At 58.6% G+C, this 18,150-nt stretch overlaps 2 protein-coding genes across 5 annotated transcripts in view; both read left to right on the forward strand.

Annotated features, from left to right (window-relative positions):
• ARHGAP39 (Rho GTPase activating protein 39) overlaps positions 1-13,808 on the forward strand; it is an 83,081-nt gene extending 69,273 nt beyond the window's left edge. Inside the window, exons 3-11 of one of the 4 annotated variants that reach the window (XM_082754840.1) lie at positions 206-286; positions 5,203-6,607; positions 7,625-8,186; positions 9,680-9,772; positions 11,259-11,332; positions 11,871-12,070; positions 12,183-12,274; positions 12,359-12,528; positions 12,667-13,808. In XM_082754840.1, the coding sequence (XP_082610966.1) occupies positions 206-286; positions 5,203-6,607; positions 7,625-8,186; positions 9,680-9,772; positions 11,259-11,332; positions 11,871-12,070; positions 12,183-12,274; positions 12,359-12,528; positions 12,667-12,861 (2,872 nt within the window). In that variant the 3' untranslated portion in view covers positions 12,862-13,808. Of the gene's footprint in view, positions 1-205; positions 287-2,816; positions 2,914-5,202; positions 6,608-7,624; positions 8,187-9,679; positions 9,773-11,258; positions 11,333-11,870; positions 12,071-12,182; positions 12,275-12,358; positions 12,529-12,666 lie in introns of those variants that run through there. The other 3 variants (XM_082754843.1, XM_082754842.1, XM_082754841.1) reach the window with 3 other exon arrangements.
• A 731-nt stretch (positions 13,809-14,539) lies between these two features.
• DGAT1 (diacylglycerol O-acyltransferase 1) overlaps positions 14,540-18,150 on the forward strand; it is a gene marked incomplete at its 5' end in the record, with an annotated part of 9,692 nt that continues 6,081 nt past the window's right edge. Inside the window, one exon of the mRNA XM_082755413.1 lies at positions 14,540-15,018. Within this exon, the coding sequence (XP_082611539.1) occupies positions 14,540-15,018 (479 nt within the window). The remainder of the gene's footprint in view (positions 15,019-18,150) is intronic.

Here is an 18,150-nt window from a genome sequence, read left to right on the forward strand (position 1 = left end):
TCATGTGTTAAACACCCAATTAATGACTCAAAACTTGATGTCAGGATATAGGCACAAAGCCCAGCCCGACAGGGTGCCCATCTCTGTGGATGGGCTTCATGGATCCTAAATCTTCGTTGATCCTAAAGGCGATGGGACGTTAATAAGGGCACGTGCGCGTCCCGGTCGCTGTTGTAACCCCTTGTTCACCATTACTGTATTGCAGTTCGCCGCCCTCCGGAGTGTTTGAGAAAGAATATGACATTTATCGGGATTACAATGCGGAAGGCCAACTCCTCCACTACAGGTAGCCGAAATTTCCCTCCTGTACCGGGGTTCGGGTCCGAAACGTGGCCTCCACAGCGCGGCGTGGGGCATGGGCAGCCTGTGGGGAAGGAGCTGCAAATATCTTCTGGTTGTCCTCCCCGTCTCCTTCCCTCCACCTGCTGTGGTTTTTGCTTTATGACCGCCCTTAATAAGGGATTCATTTTGGTGTTATTTTGGTGTTTTTTTGGAGCAGGGGCGCCGCGTGCCCTTTCTGCAGCTCGGTGCCGTCTGCGCTGCTCTCTGAGCACTGGACCACGGCCTGGCTGCTGCAAAATTTCATAAAACGGCGTTTTAATATTTTCTTTTCATTCTCATAGACGAGGAAGGCATTTCAGGCAGGCACAAGAGAAGTCGTGGGGTCTGATATGGGGTTGGGGGTGCAGGCGGGACCCTCCTGGTCCATCCCAGCGCATCCCAGCGCAGCGGGCGATGTCTCGGATGCCTCTCGGCACTGCAACCACATTTAGGCTCCTTTCTGGGATTTCTACATGGCTGTGGGCACACATTTCACCTATTTCTTGCTTGTCAGATGGGCGTCAGCATTCTCCTGCTCAGATCGGGGTCGGGGTTTCAGGCGATCGCCGGGCTGAGGAAACTGCCCCAGGGCTTCCCTGGATTTAGGCTGGTGGGGGGGGACACGGAGCGCTCGTGGGGACGTGGAGAGGTGGCAGGGACGTGGAATGGTGATGGGAACGTGGAGCAATAGAGTGGTGACGGGGACATGGAGCAGTGACGGGGACACGGAGCAGTGATGGGGACACGGAGAGGTGATGGGGACACGGAGCAGGACGGGGCTGTGGTGCTGGATCGATGCCACAGCCAGGGACAGGACCCGATGCCTTTTCCTGGGGACAGCACCCCCACTGCGAGTGCCACCCCCTCTCCTGCTGCCCCCGCCCTCTCCCCATCGATTAAAAGAGGAAATTTCGCCCCAATCAGTGCGCACGGCCCTGTTTGTACCCGCGCCTGCCTCACTGCAGGGGACGCCTCCATCTCCCCGACCTCAGCCTGGAAAAATCCCACAGACAGCCCTCGCCGCCCCCCCCAGCTGCAGCCAGGAAGCTAATTAGCAGCTTTGGTTAATTAGCTGAGAGTGGGCTTCCTTCTGGAGGAGCCGGTCTCAAGTGCCCCCTGCCTGCGGGCTGCGGGGAGGTGGGAGCGGGGCTGGCGCAGCCTTGGGGAGGGGGGCTCCTGGCCCGAGCCCCTCCTGCGGGCTCCAAAATCGGCGTCGGGGCTCAGCACCCTGGGGTGCGCGGATCCGCTCGGGTGGGAGCAGGAGCTGAAATCCCCGGCTGGCTGCGGGAACGCGTTGCCAGCTCACCGGGACCCCGAGCACGGCTCCCCGCGGCGCTGCGCCTCTAGGAAATGTCACCGCCACTCCCTGCCTTCTGCTGCCAGCTCCTCTTCATCACGACGAAGGCTCCTCCACCTCCCCTCTCACGGAAGAGCCAGGAGCAGCCACACGAGCCCGTTTCAGCGTTTCCTTCAAAACCCAGAGCCCACAAAAATCCTTTTTCCCCCGGATTTCTGGTCCCCGGTGCAGGTGAGGGGTGGAAGGGATGCGGACCCGTCCACCTGTCCAATGAGCTGCTGCTCGTTCTCCAGAAATTGGGGGATTTTTGGGGGGGTTCCTGCGAGGGAAAACTCCGTGGTATTGAAGGGGGGTGAGGGACGGAGGGCTCGTTATCTCCTCCTCCTGGCTTGGCTCCCGCTGCCGCTAATTGGAGCGGACGCCACGGGAGACGGGAAGCGGCGGGCGGGGGAAATGTTGCACGGAGAAATTCGGGTTCTGCAGCCCCGAAGGCAAAAGCGCCGTCCAAAAACGCACCAAAAAAGTGCCCCAAATGTCGCAGCCTGCTCCTTCCATTCAGGAGAAGGCTTGGCAGGGCGGCGCGCTCACCCCAAGGCAAAAATCTCCCTTCTTTTCATTTAACTCCGGCGGTTCTTCGGAGTTTTGTTTTTTTTTTTTTTGGCAGGGAGCTTCGTGCTTGCTTTGCTCGCAGGCCTCGAAGCTGCAGCAGTATTTTAGGCAGGGAACGAAGCCCCAGGAGACCTCGGGCACCCTTGGAGCGAGCCCTGCAGTCGGCAGATGGGCTGGAGGCTGGGCCAAACCCGAGCGCGGGCGGCGAGATGAGCCCCGTCCCCGCCTGTCCCCGGCCCCCAACCGCTGCTGACACCCCTCCGGTGCCGTTCCTGCTGCTTCTTCCCCGTCGCAGGGATGCACCACGCCGTGCCAGGCAAAGCTGAGCGCCGAGGCGAGAGCGAAAGCCATGTGCACAGCAGGGGAGGCGAGGAGGAGGAGGAGGAGGAGGACGCGGAGAGGCCGGGGGGCTCGGAAACGCACGGCAGAGGAGGCGAAACGCCGTTTGCGCTCCCCCGAGGTTTGCAGAGGAGCCCGGTGCTCTCCCATTTTGGGGCAAAATGCACTGATGTAGCCCCTCGCCGGACGGTGGGTGCTGGCCTCACCGGGTCTGAAGCACCCTGGGATGGCAGCCCTGCCGAAATGCCCGCGCCCGGTGCAGGGAGCCGAGTCGCCGCCCTTCCAAACGCCGTCGGCAGCGAGCGGGGATGTGAGATCTCCATCAGGATCTGAGCTCCGGGGTATTTGTAAGTGTAGCTCTGTGTCTGCACGTCCTTGGGCACGGCAGATAAGGAGCAACGAAGTCTTGGGGGGGTCGCATTGGAAAGATCTCCAAAGGGAACGACCCCGTGCGGGGACGGCGAGGACGGTTCTGCCTGGGTTCACCCTCCTCTGGGTGTGAGCACCGCCGCGCACGAACAACGTGGGAAGCTGATTTATGTGAATTAGTACAACTTAAGGGCTTTTTTTTCCCTCCGAGAGGTGAAAAGGCATTTAATTCTAGAGCTAAATTACTGGCCCAGGCTGAGTAACACCAGCACGAGCAGAGGCAGCGCGAAGAGATGCGCGTGTCGGGGTCGGTCTTGCTTTTGGGTGTTGCAGGACAGAAATGCAGCAGTTTTGGTGCAACGCCCGGTGCTGCTGGCAGCATTTGGGGCAACGCCACCGGTGCCAGTGGCTGCAGGGGAGGATAGGGAAGATGGGGAAGGTCGGTGGTGCTGCTACAGCAGCCCCGCTGCGGTCCGTGCTGGTGTTCCCTGGCGCGGCGCTGATTTTAACGTCGCTGCCGACTGATTTCACATAAATTGGTTTTTCTGGTAGAATTTAGAGGATTTGGGGGGGCATTTCGCAATGGGGTTGCGCACGGGGTTGTAAGCGCAGCCGTGCTGGTGCCATAATTCAAGGGGAGAGGAGCGAAGGGGAACCAGGACGAGCAGAAACACTCGTGGAGCCGACGGGTGGCCCCGGCTGCGGGCATCGTTTTGGGCACGATTCGTGGAGCCGAGCCATGCCTGCGAGCACCAAAAACAGGCACTTTTTCTAGCAAAACCCTGCGTGGAGCCGGGCACGGCCCCATGCTGGCCTCTCCTCGCCATCAGGATCATTTCCACTTATCGCCGTCACCGAGCCGCTCGTGGGCACGGCGGCTGCAGCGATTTAGCCGCAAAAAAAAAAAAAAAAAAAGCAAAAAGCCCTTTTCCGAGCATTCCTTTTACAGGCAGAAAATTAAATTTAGCCCGTGGTGATGCTTTCTAGTGCTCAGCAATAACCCTGGATGGCACGGTGGAGCTCTGGGGTTGTTGCTTGCTGTTCCTGCTCTGATTTACAGCTCTGCCTCGGCTGGGGGACGTGAGGCGCCGCGCCGCGGTCTGCTCGGTGGGGTTTTTATTCCTACCCGCTGCTGCTGAAATAGGGGTGAAATAGGGGTGGGGGCTGAAAATGTGGGAAATGGGAGAGGCTTTTCACTTTCTGGTTGCGGTGCCTGTGGGATGGAGGCGGGTTGGATGTATCGGGGCAGTTTTGGAGGCTCCCCTCTGTGAGAGCACCCCGGGGGACCTGTCCCTGTCCAGGGATGGTCCCTGCACCTTGGTGGCACCTCTGGTGCTGCTGGGGATGGCTCAGATCTGACCAAAAAAAGACATCAGGTCTGCCCCAAAAGCAGGTTTCTCCATCGTGAGCTTCCTTTTTAGCAGAGCTTTCAACCCCAAAGGCACCAGGACGCACGGTGGTGATGCTGGGGGTGAGGAACCGAGTAGGGCTCCGTCCCGTTCCCGACTCGATGTCGTGTAACGGGGGGGCTTCTGGAAGCCCCGGCTGGCACCAGGCTCTCCGAGACCCTCAACCGGGCCCCCATCTGCGCTGGCTGCAATCCAGCTTGAAGGCTGCAGCTGAAAAGCTGCAGAAACGCCGTGCAGATGAAAGCAGTCAAGAAGTTTTCAGCACGAGCATCGCGTGCAGGGTGCTGGTCTTGCTCTAGGAGCCCAGCGGGGCACGGCACCCATCTATAAACGCCCCAAAATTGCCCCAGCTGCTCTGGTGCTGCCAGGAGGTGCCCCCCGTGGTTTCAGAGCATGGGGACGCCGGTGGCACGCGCAGGGGTTCATTCACACACTCGGTGCTCCCCGTTATAAAAACCCTGAGTTTGGGTGTCGTGGTCCTTCCCGGAGCTTCTTCGTGCTGTGCCCTACGTCATTTTTTTTCAGAGTTTCAGTGGAAAACTTCAGGAGGGGGGCGAGGCTGGGGTTTTTGTTGGCAGGGAGGGCGCACGGAAGGGAACGGGGCCGGGTGGGGACAGAAGGGACAATGCCCAAGCAGGGGGCTGGAGGAGAAGGAGGGGGACACCGGGAAACCAAGGAGGGGGCCGGGTGGAGGAGGTGGGATGGGGATGCGAGGAGGGGACGTCCAACCGTGGTGTGCACGGCTCTGGGACGTGGAGCTGCGCGCCATGCCCTGGGCTGTCCAAGATGTTTGGGCTGCCCCCCACCACCACAGGCACCCTCCTTGCCCCCTGACCGCTGTGTTTGCCCCCCCCGCAGGACGTCCTCCCTGCGATGGAACGCCGGCACCAAGGAGCGGATGCTGATCAAGGTGACCGACCGCGAGCCCAGCTTCCTCATGCACCAGGGCAACGGCTACGCGCCCGACGGCCAGCCGGGCACCCGCTCGCGCCGCCCCTCGGGGGGCCAGCAGTCCCCCAACCTGCAGACCTTCACCCCCGAGGCCGACAACTCCGTCTTCTTCCCGGAGAGGAAGCCCTCGCCCTTCTTGAAGAGGGCTGAGCACGTGGGCAGCTGCTCGCCGCTGCTGGGCCGGGGCGACTCCTTCTGCTCCCCGCTGCAGACGCAGCACCGCAAGCACTCGAGCGAGTCGCAGCCCTCCTCGCCCCGCTACGCCTACGAGCCGCCGCTCTACGAGGAGCCCCCCATGGAGTACCAGGCGCCCATCTACGACGAGCCCCCCGTGGACATGCAGTACGAAGCCAGCGGCAGCTACAAGGCCGGCTCGCCCCAGAAGTCGCCCATCCGCAAGCCTCACCCCTTCCTCCAGTCGCCCAAGCAGGGCTCCAACTCGCCCTACCAGCAGCTGGTGCTCACCAAGCAGAAGTGTCCCGACAGGTTCATGAGCCTGGAGTACAGCCCCGCGGGCAAGGAGTACGTCCGGCAGCTGGTCTACGTCGAGCAGTCGGGCTCCAGCCCCAAAATGAAGACGGGGCTGCGCCACAAGTACTCGCCCAACCCCATCGGCGGCTCCTACTCACTGCAGCACAGCCCCTGCCTGCTCCGCGACCAGCGCCTGGACGTCAAATCGGGCGACTACAGCAGCATGGAAGGACCCGATTTCTGCCCCGGGCAGCCGGCGGGCCAGGCGGCCCCGGGCGAGGACTCTATGTCGTGGTCCAGCCAGCAGGACACCATGTCCTCCACCGGCTACTCGCCCTCCACCAGGAAAAGGAAAAGCCGCAAGCCCTCGCTGCCCCACGAGCCCAACGCCTCCTCCACGGACGGCTCGGGGGACCGGGAGGCCCTCGGCGAGCAGCCGGCGGCGGGCGAGGATCGTGCCGTGCCGGCGCGCTCGCAGATGAACCGGACGGAGAGCAAGGCGGCGGAGGCGGAGGCGGCGCGGGGCTTCCCCGAGCCCTTCCTGGCGCAGGCACGCCTGGCGTGGGAGGCTCAGCAGGCTCACTACCACATGAAGCAGAGGAGCAGCTGGGATTCCCAAAAGGACGGCTCGGGCTACGAGAGCGACGGCGCGTTGCCCTTGCCCATGCCAGGCCCGGTGGTGCGAGCCTTCAGCGAGGACGAGGCGCTGGCCCAGCAGGACAACAAGCACTGGAAGAGGAACACCTTCGAGAAGCTGGGCTTCCCCCAGATCCTGCTGGAGAAGAGCGTCTCCGTGCAGACCAACCTGGCATCCCCCGAGCCCTACCTGCACCCATCTCAGGTAACGACCCGGGGGCGTCCCTGGTGGTTTTGGGGGTGTCCCTGGTGTTTTGGGGGCATCCCCGGTGGTTTGGGGGTTTCCCCACACGTCCCACGGACCCTCCGTCCTTTGGGTGCCGCTGCAGCCTTGGCAGGCCAACCATGCCTGGCATCCCCACCACGCTGACGGTTAAATAAAGCTCATTTTCGTTGCAAAGCAGGTTTAAACCCCATATTCCACCTCAGATCCAGCAGGACATGCCCGCAGGTGACACCACAGCCCCGGTAGCTCGAGCTCTGCGCCGTGCTGTGGCTTCAGGAGCTGCTTCTCCTCCAACAGCTCCCGTGCCAGAAACCAGGGTTTGGCCGGCGATTTCTTCGGGGCCGTAGCAGCTGAGATGAGGCAGAACCCAGGGTAGATTAAGTAAAAAAAAAATAAGTAAGTAAATTGCCCTTCTTAATTAGAACATTAGAACAGGAGGACCCGTAGCAGGACCTGCCAGGGGGTCACGGCCAACTGCTGTTGGTGCTCAGCCCCTCAGGCTCTGGCTTTCCCCCCAGCTGTGCTAATTAAGGCCGGGGCTAATTGGATTCAATTGTATATAGGGAAGAAATTGTTCACACTGAGGGCGGTGAGATGCTGGGGCAGGTTGCTGGTGCCCCAGATCCTGGGTCAGCACTGGTACCAGTAGCAGGAGGACCCAAACCAGCACCAGGTCCTCACCAGGTGGGTGCTGTGCGAGGCTAAATCCCAGGCACCCACGTCCTTCTGCACGTGGGATCCAAGGGAAGAAAACCCTTTTTGCCGATGCCTTTTAGGGTCCCACTTGCTCCTGGTGTCCACGAGGACGTGTCTGGCTCCCAAAGTCACTTGTCCCCAGCCTGCTGCTGGTGTCCACCAGCCTCCTCCCGGGCTTGGGGACACCAGAAAACCGTGTGTGAAGGTGGCTCTGTGGATATGGGGCTGGCCACCATCGTCTGCCGTCCACAGTGGGTCGGGGCGCACCGCTAATAACCCTGTCCGGCCGTTCTCTCCCAGTCAGAAGACCTCGGCGCCTGCGCCCAGTTCGAGAGCAGCAGGCAGACCAGGAACATGATGCCCAGCGCCAGCTGCGTCTTCCCCACCTTCAACCTGCGGAAGCCCTCCTCGGAGACGGACATTGAGAACTGGGCCTCCAAGCACTTCAACAAGCACACGCAGGGGCTCTTCCGCAGGAAGGTGTCCATCGCCAACATGCTGGCCTGGAGCAGCGAGTCCATCAAGAAGCCCATGATCATGACCAACGACCGCAACGTCAAGAAGGAGGCGTGCGAGATATTTAAACTGATTCAGATGTACATGGGGGACCGGCGGGCCAAGACGGACCAACTCAACGTGGCCTTGGAGATCGCCACCAAGGGCTGGAGCATGCAGGGCCTGCGAGACGAGCTCTACATCCAGCTGTGCCGGCAGACCACCGAGAACTTCCGATACGAGAGCCTGGCCCGGGGCTGGGAGCTCATGGCCATTTGTTTGGCCTTCTTCCCCCCCACCCCCAAATTCCATTCCTATCTAGAAGGATATATTTACAGGCACATGGATCCGGTGAACGACACCAAAGGTAAGAGGCAAACCGGTGCCGTTGGCCGATGGCGCACCCCATTCCTTGGGTCTTTTTTTTTTTTCCTCTCCCCGTCGCATTCACGCACGTCGTGTCCTTGATGAAACGTGGGTGAGAAACTCGGCGATAGCACGCCAGGAGGTGCAGTGGTTGCGGGGCTGGCCTTAGCACCAACCCTCTCCTCTGGGCGCACAGCAACCCAGCACGAGGCCCGGCACGAAGTGAGCTTGGACACCTCCGCTCACGGCGCGGGCTCGGCCGCCCCCGAGGTGCTGGGTGGGGATGAGCCAGGGGGGTCCCGTCAATTTGTGTGGCCCCCATGCTCTGGTTTCACGTTCCCTCTCCGTGAATCAGAGCTCCGTGGGCTCTGGGATGGCCGCATCCTGAAGATGCAGCAAGTCCATCTCCTTGTAAGCAGGGACGTGGGGGAGCTCCCCCGGAGCCTCCTCCTCTCCAGGCCGAGCAGCCCCAGCTCTCGGGGTCTCTCCTCGTGGAAGTGGGGCTCCAGGCCCTGCCACCCCTCATGGGCCCCGCGCTGGGCTCTCCCCAGTGTGCCCAGTGCTCTCCAATATATACCCAGGGCTTGATTCTACTGGGGCTCAGCGCTCACCCCGTTTTCGATCCGCCTCACTGCCTGGTCATCGAACCCACACTTAACACCCTCTCTATAAAAACCTGAACTGAAAAAAAGGCAGACAGATGACATCCACCACATCCATCTCCACGACGAGCCCCTTGGGGCTCTACATGGGGACAAAATCCCCCGTTGGGGCACGGCGAGGGGCCCGCGGCCACCACCAGCACCCGCAGCAGAGGCACCAAGCTCACTTCGCCCCGCGCCACGCGCTGGCTTTGCTGTGCCACCCAGCGGAGACGCTGCCCGTGCCCGCACCACGCGTCGGCCTCACGCCGCCCCGCTCAGCCACGGCACTACCAAACGCGCCCTCGGCCCACCGGGGCGCTCACCGGAGCCCGTGGGAGCGGGCAGGTTTGAAAGGCCCCTGCCCGTCCAGCCATTTTGTTGTTTTGTTCCATTTTTATTCACTTTGTGTTGTTTCATTGTTATTTTGTTTCCTTTTTTGTTGGTTTTTTTTAGGTTTTATTTCATATTTTTTTAATTTTCAATTTTCCTCCACGTTTTGTATTTATGTTTTTATATTTATTTTTATATTTATTTTTATATTATATTTTTATATTTTTATTTTATTTCATTTTGTTTGATTTTTATTTATTCTTGTTTGATTGTAATCATTTTTCATATTATTTTGTTTTTACATTCGAATATTTTATATTTTTTATTTTGACTTATTGAATTTATTTTTATTTGCTTTTTTCTATTTTTTTAATTTTACTTTTTTATTTTTCATTCCATTTTATTTTTCATTCCGTTTTATATTTCATTCCGTTTTATATTTCATTCCGTTTTATATTTCATTTCGTTTTATTTTCTTTTGTTCCATTCTGTTGTCTTCATCGCTTTGTTTGTTTCCCAGTGACACAGCACATTAAAGAGGTCCTGGAAAGGAACAGTAAGAAGAAATCCAAATTGAGAAAGAAACCCAAGCCCTATATCGAAGAGCATGATGGTAGGGGTCGTGTCACCGCTCGCTTGGGGCCCCCCTCTCTCGGCCCTCGTAGCAAAGCTGCTGCTTTTCGGCTTTCACCCCCCCACTCCCCAGCTCCCCCTGGGCTCTGCTCGCTGCGTAGGTGCTTGGAGGGGCTGCGCTGCACGGGGAGCGGGGAGGAAGGGGCTCGGGGACCCCCCCGAGTGGCCGGGAGTCCCGAGTCTGCTCTTTGATGGTTGGACTTGATGGTCAACTGATGATCTGTGTTGACGGTTGGACTTGATCATCAACTGATGATCTTCATTGGTGGTTGGACTTCATGACCGATTGATGATCTTCATTGACAGTTGGACTTGATCAATTGGTTATCTTCATTGACAGTTGGATATGATGATCAATTTGTGATCTTCATTGATGGTAGGATTTGATGATCAGTTGGTGATCTTCACCGATGGTTGGACTTGATGACCAATTGATGATCTCAGTTGATGTTTGGACTTGAAGATCGATTTGTGATCTTCATTGACAATTGGACTTGATCAGTTGGTGATCTTCATTGATAGTTGGACTTGATCAATTGGTTATCTTCGTTGACGGTAGGACTTGATGATCAGCTGATGATCTTCACCGATGGTTGGACTTGATGACCTTGGTCATCAAGTCCCCAGTGGGCATAGGTGTCACCATGCAATGTCTTGTGCCAGCATCACCACATCTCGGTGCCATCATAGCTGGCGTCAGGACAGGCGGACCCCCTGGTCCCCACACATGGGGGGCTCCAGAAAACCCCAGAGAAACCCGTGGCTGCCTTTGGCAGTGGCATCCAGGGATGGAGGCAAACGGTGACCTCAGGTTGGGTTTAATCACGACATTTTTGGGGGTGTCAGGATGGTGGAGGGGTAGCAATGCCAACGAGGAGCTGACCACAGGATCTTCTGAAGGATGACTTTGTTCTCTGCTTTGCACAAATATAAAAATAAAAAATAAAAAATAGATAAAGTAACAAATATATAAAATAAGAATAATAAAACATAAATTCAAAATATTTTTTAAAAAGGGATTTTGCCCAGAGGAGGAAGCAGAAGGAGGCAGCACATTGCTTCCCCCGTCCTCATCCATGTGGATACCCAATCAAATCCCCAGGGGCTGGTTTAGAAGGATCCAGTTTGTTTTGCTCTTGGATCAGGGAAAGTTTGGGGCCACGCGTGCATCCCCGCCTGCATCTGGACCCGAAGCCATGCTCAAGCAGGGTCACTGGTGGTGGTGGGGGCTGGTCAGATCCTGCTCTTCGGGGCCACGACGAAACCAAAGCTTCTGTCCTGGACACGGAGCTGCCAGGATGTCCCCAGAGCGGGGCCGTCCCCTCCCACTGCTCCGTGTCCACCTTGAAAGGACCCCCCCCAGGTGATGGGGACGGAGATGGAGCCGCCACCCCCGGTGATGCCACAGTGGTGGTCCCCGGTGGCTCCCCGACGTCCTCGTGACGGCGCTCTGCTCTCTCTTGCAGGGGTGGCCATCAGCACCTATGCCAAGTACTGCTACAACAAGCTGCAGAAGGCAGCCCTGACCGGAGCCAAGAAGGTACCTCCAGGCCCCGCGGACGTGTTCCTGCCCGCGGTGGGGACAGGGGCAAGCGGCACCAGAGACAGGGCAGGACGGTGCCACGGGTCCCCAAAAATCCATGGGGGGAAGGTGTGGGATGGGCACGTCAACGTGAAGTGAGCACGGCCATGATGCAGGGCTCAGAGCAGAGTGGTTTCAGGAGCAAAGTGGCTCCTTCGGTCCTCGGCACTGCCTAGAGGGGAGGCACGGGGCCAGATCCAGCTTTTGGGGGGTCCCCGCGTTGGGAGGGCTGGAGGAGGTGGTGTTCCTGCTCTTCTGCATCCCACCGTGCACACATCCTCGCTGCATCGTGTCATGCGGTTATCTGCTGCGTCCATCCCTTCTGCATCCCACCACGCTCAGGGTTCAAGGTCTGCAGGTTCCTCCCAAATCAGACTCAAAGGTCCACGCGGTGGGACTGGCACAGCGCAGGACCCCCTGTTCCCATCTCGCGTCCCCCGGCCAAGCCCCACGTGCGGGGACAACGACCACAGGGCGGCTGCTCTGTCTCCCGCAGGGCCTGAAGAAGCCGAACATCGAGGAGATCCGCCACGCCAAGAACGCCGTCTTCAACCCCTCCATGTTCGGGAGCTCCCTGCAGGACATCATCGCCATGCAGAAGGAGCGCTACCCCGACCGGCAGCTGCCCTGGGTGCAAACGCGCCTCTCCGAGGAGGTGCTGGCGCTCAACGGGGACCAGACCGAGGGCATCTTCAGGTACGGCCCCGTGTCGCGCGCGGTGGGGGTCGTCACCACCCCACGGGTGCCCTTCTCCTCCCTCGGGGGTGAGGAGCAGCCCCCAAGCTTCTCCTTGCTCCAACCCACACAGGGTCCCCGGGGACATCGATGAGGTCAACGCGCTCAAGCTGCAGGTGGACCAGTGGAAGATCCCCACGGGCTTGGAGGACCCCCACGTTCCCGGTAGGGGCCGGGTGGGCGCGTGGGGGGACGTGGGGTAGGGGCAAAGCTGCAGCCCCGTGTCTCACGGCTGCCCTCGTCCCGCAGCGTCCCTGCTGAAGCTGTGGTACCGGGAGCTGGAGGAGCCGCTGATCCCCCACGAGTTCTACGAGCAGTGCATCACCCACTACGAGAACCCCGAGGCAGCCATCGCTGTCGTCCACTCTCTGCCCAGGATCAACAAAATGGTGCTGTGCTACCTCATCCGCTTCCTACAGGTAAGAAGGACGGGGTCCCACCACTCCCACGGGCCCCGCTGATGGTTTTGGGGTGCTGGCATGTGGTTTTGGGCTCCCCCCTTGGTTCTTCACTCCCATCTCATCCAAGGAGCTCACCCCCGTGCTCCTCTTCCCCAGGTGTTCGTGCAGCCGGCCAACGTGGCCGTCACCAAGATGGACGTCAATAACCTGGCCATGGTGATGGCCCCCAACTGCCTGCGCTGCCAGTCGGACGACCCGCGGATCATCTTCGAGAACACCCGCAAGGAGATGTCCTTCATCCGGGTGCTCATCCAGCACCTCGACACCAGCTTCATGGAGGGCGTCCTATAGCAGCACGCGGGGCGAAGCCACCACCCGATCCCACCGCCACCCCGTCCACCCCGACCCGACGTGGCCGAGGAGCACGAGCCGGGTCCCCTGCTCGCTCCCGATGCTCCGGCCACCTCACTCACTGCCCACCTCCCCGCTGGACAATTTGGGGGGTCCTGGACTCGCAGCGCCCACCCAGGAGCGCCCCAGGGTGGCGTGGCTGTCACGGGTGGTGTGGGTGGCCGTGGGCGTGGGTGCAGGTGGCAGTGGGGACCGGGGGACGGTGTTGGGGACGAGCGGGTAACGGTTCAGCAATAACCTGTGTCCATGGGGTCTGGCACGGCCACCGCTGTGGACCAGGTGACAGCAGAGTGGGGCGGGAGACACGACGCAGATACCTAGGTGGCACTTTGGGGACAGGAGGAACAAACGTCCCATGGACACGTGCCACGTCCCTGCGGGTGCTGGGGGCCCCTGGGTGGCTCAGCCCCCTGCCGTTGCCCACCCGGGGGTGCTGGGGGAGCTGGGCAGGCTGGTCTTGTCCCGTCCTGGTGCCCGTCCCTCGGAGCAGCGCTGGGGAGCACAACCCATCAGTACCACCAGGTCCTGAGGGACCCATCTCCGTACCACCAGGTCCTGAAGGACCCATCTCATCACAACCAGGCTCTGAAGGACCCATCTCACCACTACAAGGCTCTGAAGGACCCATCTCACCATACATCAGTGCCACTAGGTCCTGAGGGACCCATCTCATCATCACCAGGTCCTGATGGACGCATCTCACCACCACGAGGCTCTGAAGGACCCATCCCATCACAACCAGGCCGTGAAGGAACCATCTCACCATACATCACCACCACTAGGTCCTGAGGGACCCATCTCATCACCACTAGGTCCTGAGGGACCCATCTCATCACCACCAGGTCCTGAGGGACCCATCTTACCACCACCAGGCTCTGAAGGAACCATCTCACCATACATCAGTGCCACCAGGTCTTGAAGGAACCATCTCACCACCAGGAGGCTCTGAAGGACCCATCTCATCACCACCAGGTCCCGAGGGACCCATCTCATCATCACCAGGTCTTGAAGGACCCATCTCACCACCATGAGGCTCTGAAGGACCCATCTCACCATACATCACCACCACTAGGTCCTGAGGGACCCATCTTACCACCACCAGGTCCTAAGGGACCCATCTCACTACCACCAGGTCCTAAGGGACCCATCTCACTACCACCAGGTCCTAAGGGACCCATCTCACTACCACCAGGTCCTGAAGGACCCATCTCACCACCACCCAGCCCTGAAGACCCCATCTCACCACCCTTCAGCACCGCCTGGTCCCAAAGGACCCTTCTCAGCACCCAACCACGTCCCCTTGGCCCTGCTGGATCCATCCCCGTACCCATCACCTACACTCGGCCCCAGAGGACCCATCTTGGCCCCAGACATCTTTTTGGCCCTGCCTAACCCATCATCTCCTCCTGGTCCCGAGGGGAAGAGGTGTGAGGAGCCATGAGGTCCCTTGGTTTGTTGAACCCAGAGCAGACCAAGGGGAGGCCTCATGGCGGCCTGCAGCTCCCTCACGAGAGGCTCTGCTCTCTGGGGACAGCGACAGGACCCGAAGGGACAGCATGGAGCTGGGACAGGGGAGGGTCAGGCTGGGGGTTAGGGACAGGTTCTGCACCCAGAGGTGATGGGGCACTGGGACGGGTTCCCCAGGGACGTGGTCACGGCACCGAGCCTGAAGGAGGTCAAGGAGCGTTTGGCCATGGTCTGGTTTTTGGGCGCTTCTGCGTGGAGCCAGGAGTTGGACTCGATGTGGGGATCTCCTCCTGGTCCTTCTGGAACCATCTTGGCACCCACAACCTCCTCCTGGTCCTTCCAGGCCCATCTCAGCACCCATCAGCTCCCCCTGGTCCTTCTGGAACCTTCTGGAAGCATCTTGGCACCCATGATCTCCTCCTGGTCCTTCTGGAACCATCTTGGCACCCACAACCTCCTCCTGGTCCTTCTGGAACCTTCTGGAACCATCTTGGCACCCACAACCTCCTTCTGGAACCTTCTGGAACCATCTTGGCACCCATCAACTCCTCCTGGTCCTTACGGACCCATCTTGGACCCCCCCACCTCCGGTCCTTCTGGACCCATCTCAACACCCATCAGCTCCTCCTGGTCCCACCAAACCCCCCCCCAGTGCCCACCACCTCCTCCCAGTTCCCCCTCCCCAAGGCCACCACCGCCTGTCCCCAAGGACCCCCCAACGCGTGTCCCCCCCCCCAGGGCCACAACGGCGTCGCCAGCGAGCAAGTGCCTTCTGCTCCATCCGGCGACCACCTTTTTTTTTTGGGGGGGGGGGGACACAACACATATTTCGGGGGGGCCCCCAGGCCAGTCAGAGTGTATAGAGCTATAAAGAGAGATATTACATAGAAACGTTTGCTAACGAGATAGTTTTAATTGCAGATGCTATTTTATCGCCGCCGCCCGCCCTCCCCCTCCTCCTCCTCCTCGCCCCGGGGGCCACCGCGTTGTCCCCAAATGGGGACACGGGGGGGGGGGGTCGGTGGCGGGGACCCCCCCCACACCCCCGGCTCGGACAGAAGTTGTACAGAGATTTTTTGTAAGCGGCCGCGGTCCCCCGGGTTCGGGCACCCGGATTTCGGTCTCGTTGTTGTAAACTCTTTAATTTTATTTTATTTCGGTTTATTTTATTTTATTTTACTTATTTTATTATTTTATTTTATTTTATTTCACTTATTTTATTTTATTTGTTGAGTTTTTTTCCCCCCCTGGATTTTATATATTGATTTTCTCTTTCTTTTTTTTCCCCCCCTTTTTTTCTCCCTTTTTTTTCCCCTTTTTTCCCCCTTTTTTCCCTTTTTTTCCCCCCTTATTTTCCTTTTTTTTTCCCTTTTTTCCCCTTTTTTTCCCATTTTTTTCCTTTTTTTTTCCTTTTTTTCCTTTTTTCTCCTTTTTTTCCTTTTTTTTTCTTTTTTCCCCCCTTTTTTTTTTCCCTTTTTTTTCCCCCTTTTTATTTTTTTCTTTTCAGCGCTGCGTTTTTAATTTATTACGGTGAAAACACTTAAAAAAATAAACAAAAAACAAAAAAAAAAGAAAGAAAAAAGCGGAAAAAAAAAAACAAACAAACAAAAAACGAGAGGAACAAAACCCAAACCACTCCCAGCCCCAAGAGGGGGGGGCTGCGGGCGCGGAGGGGAGTGGTGGGGGACGAGCGGGGGGCCCCCCCCCAGCAGATTTGGGGTGTCCCCCCCCCCCCCGCGCCGCTCGTTACCCGAGGAACTCTGTAATTACGCCGCATGGACATGTAGAGGCGACTCCATGTTGTGTGAATAAAGCTACGTATGGACACGGCCTCTCCTCTGCCCCGTTCACTCTGGAGCGGATCGACGGCCCCACATGGGAACGGGGCGCCCCGGAGCCTCTGTGGGGCCTCCTGGTGACCCTATAGGGCTGCCGTATAGGGCTGGGTGCCCCTGGGGGTGTGTAGGGCCGCGTACAGCCCTATAGAGGGGGGTGGAAGATGGGCCCGGGCCATATGGTCCCTATAGGGTGTGTACAGGTGTATGCGGTGTCATCCCCTCCGACCCCACGGGATGTATGGGGTGCGTATAGGAGTGTCGGGGGGGACAGGGAGGGTGTGGGTGTATATAGGGGCACGGGGGGGGTATGTGGGGGATTTGGGGGGCTCAGGGTGTGTGCGTGGGTGTCTATAGGAGTCACCGGGGGGGTGTGGGTGAATATAAGGGTCATTTTGGGGGTAGAGGGGGGAGTATGGGTGTCCATAGGGTGCATGGGGGTGTATGGGTGTCTGTAGGGCACATGGGGCTGTGTCAGTGTATATAGGGAGCATAGGGGTGTGTATAGTGTCTATAGGGGTCATGGGGCGTGTGTTTGGGTGGCTGTAGGGGACATAGTGGGGATGTGCACGTACCTATAGTGCCCAGGGGTTGTATGGGCATCTATAGGGGCACATAGAGGAGGTACATGCATATATAGGGCTGCCAATGGGTGTATTGGTGTCTATAGGGGGCATGTAGGGGGTGTGTCTGTGTCTATAGGGGGTCTACGGCTGCCTATAGGGGCATGTAGGGGGTGTGTGGGTACTCATAGGGGTGCCCAGGGACTTCCCAGCTGACTATGGGGCTCCTGGACCCCGCACTGTCCCTATAGGGTCCATATAGGGTCCCTATGGGGTCCCTTTGGGTCCCTACAGGGTCCCTATAGGATCCCTTTGGGTCCCTTTGGCTCCCTATAGTGTCCCTATAGGATCCCTTTGGGTCCCTATAGTGTCCCTATAGGATCCCTTTGGGTCCCTATAGGGTCCTTATGGGGTCCCTATAGGGTCCCTATAGGATTCCTTTGGGTCCCTATGGGCTCCCTATGGGGTCCCTATAGGGTCCTTATGGGGTCCCTATAGGGTCTCTATAGGATCCCTTTGGGATTCCTATAGGGTCTCTATAGGGTCCCTTTGGGTCCCTATAGGATCCCTTTGGGTCCCTTCGGATCCCTATAGGATCCCTTTGGGTCCCTTCGGGTCCCTATGGGGTCCCTTTGGGTCCCTTGGGGTCCCTTTGGGGTCCCTATAGGGTCCCTTTGGGTCCTTTTGGGTCCCTATAGGGTCCTATAGGATCCCTTGGGGTCCCTATAGGATCCCTTTGGTTCCCTACAGGGTCCCTATAGGGTCCCTTTGGGTCCCTTTGGCTCCCTATAGGATCCATTTGGGTCCCTATAGGGTCCCTATAGGGTCCTTTTGGCTCCCTATAGGATCTCTATTGGGTCCCGTTGGGTCCCTTTGAGTCCCTTTGGGTCCCTATAGGGTCCTTATGGGATCCCTACAGGGTCCCTATAGGATCCCTTTAGGTCCCTTTGTGTCCCTTCAGGTCCCCATAGGGTCCCTTTGAGTCCCTTTGGGTCCCTATAGGATCCCTTTGGCTCCCTATAGGGTCCCTTCGGGTCCCTATAGGGTCCTATAGGATCCCTTTGGGTCCCTATGGGCTCCCTTCGGGTCCCTATGGGGTCCCTTTGGATCCCTTTGGGTCACTTTGGATCCCTTTGGGTCCCTATAAGGTCCTTATGGGGTCCCTATAGGGTCTCTATAGGATCCCTTCGGGTCCCTTTGGGTTCCTATAGGATCCCTTTGGGTCCCTATAGGGTCCCTTTGGGTCCCTTTGGCTCCCTATAGGCTCCTTATGGGCTCCCTATGGGCTCCCTACACCCCCCATTCCCCGGCCCCCAACTCCCTGGCCCACAGTTTCCCCCCGGAGCCCCATTTCCGTTGCGCCA

Source organism: Aythya marila, assembly GCF_965140915.1.
Source record: "Aythya marila genome assembly, chromosome: 2".
NCBI classification, from domain to species: Eukaryota; Metazoa; Chordata; class Aves; order Anseriformes; family Anatidae; genus Aythya; species Aythya marila.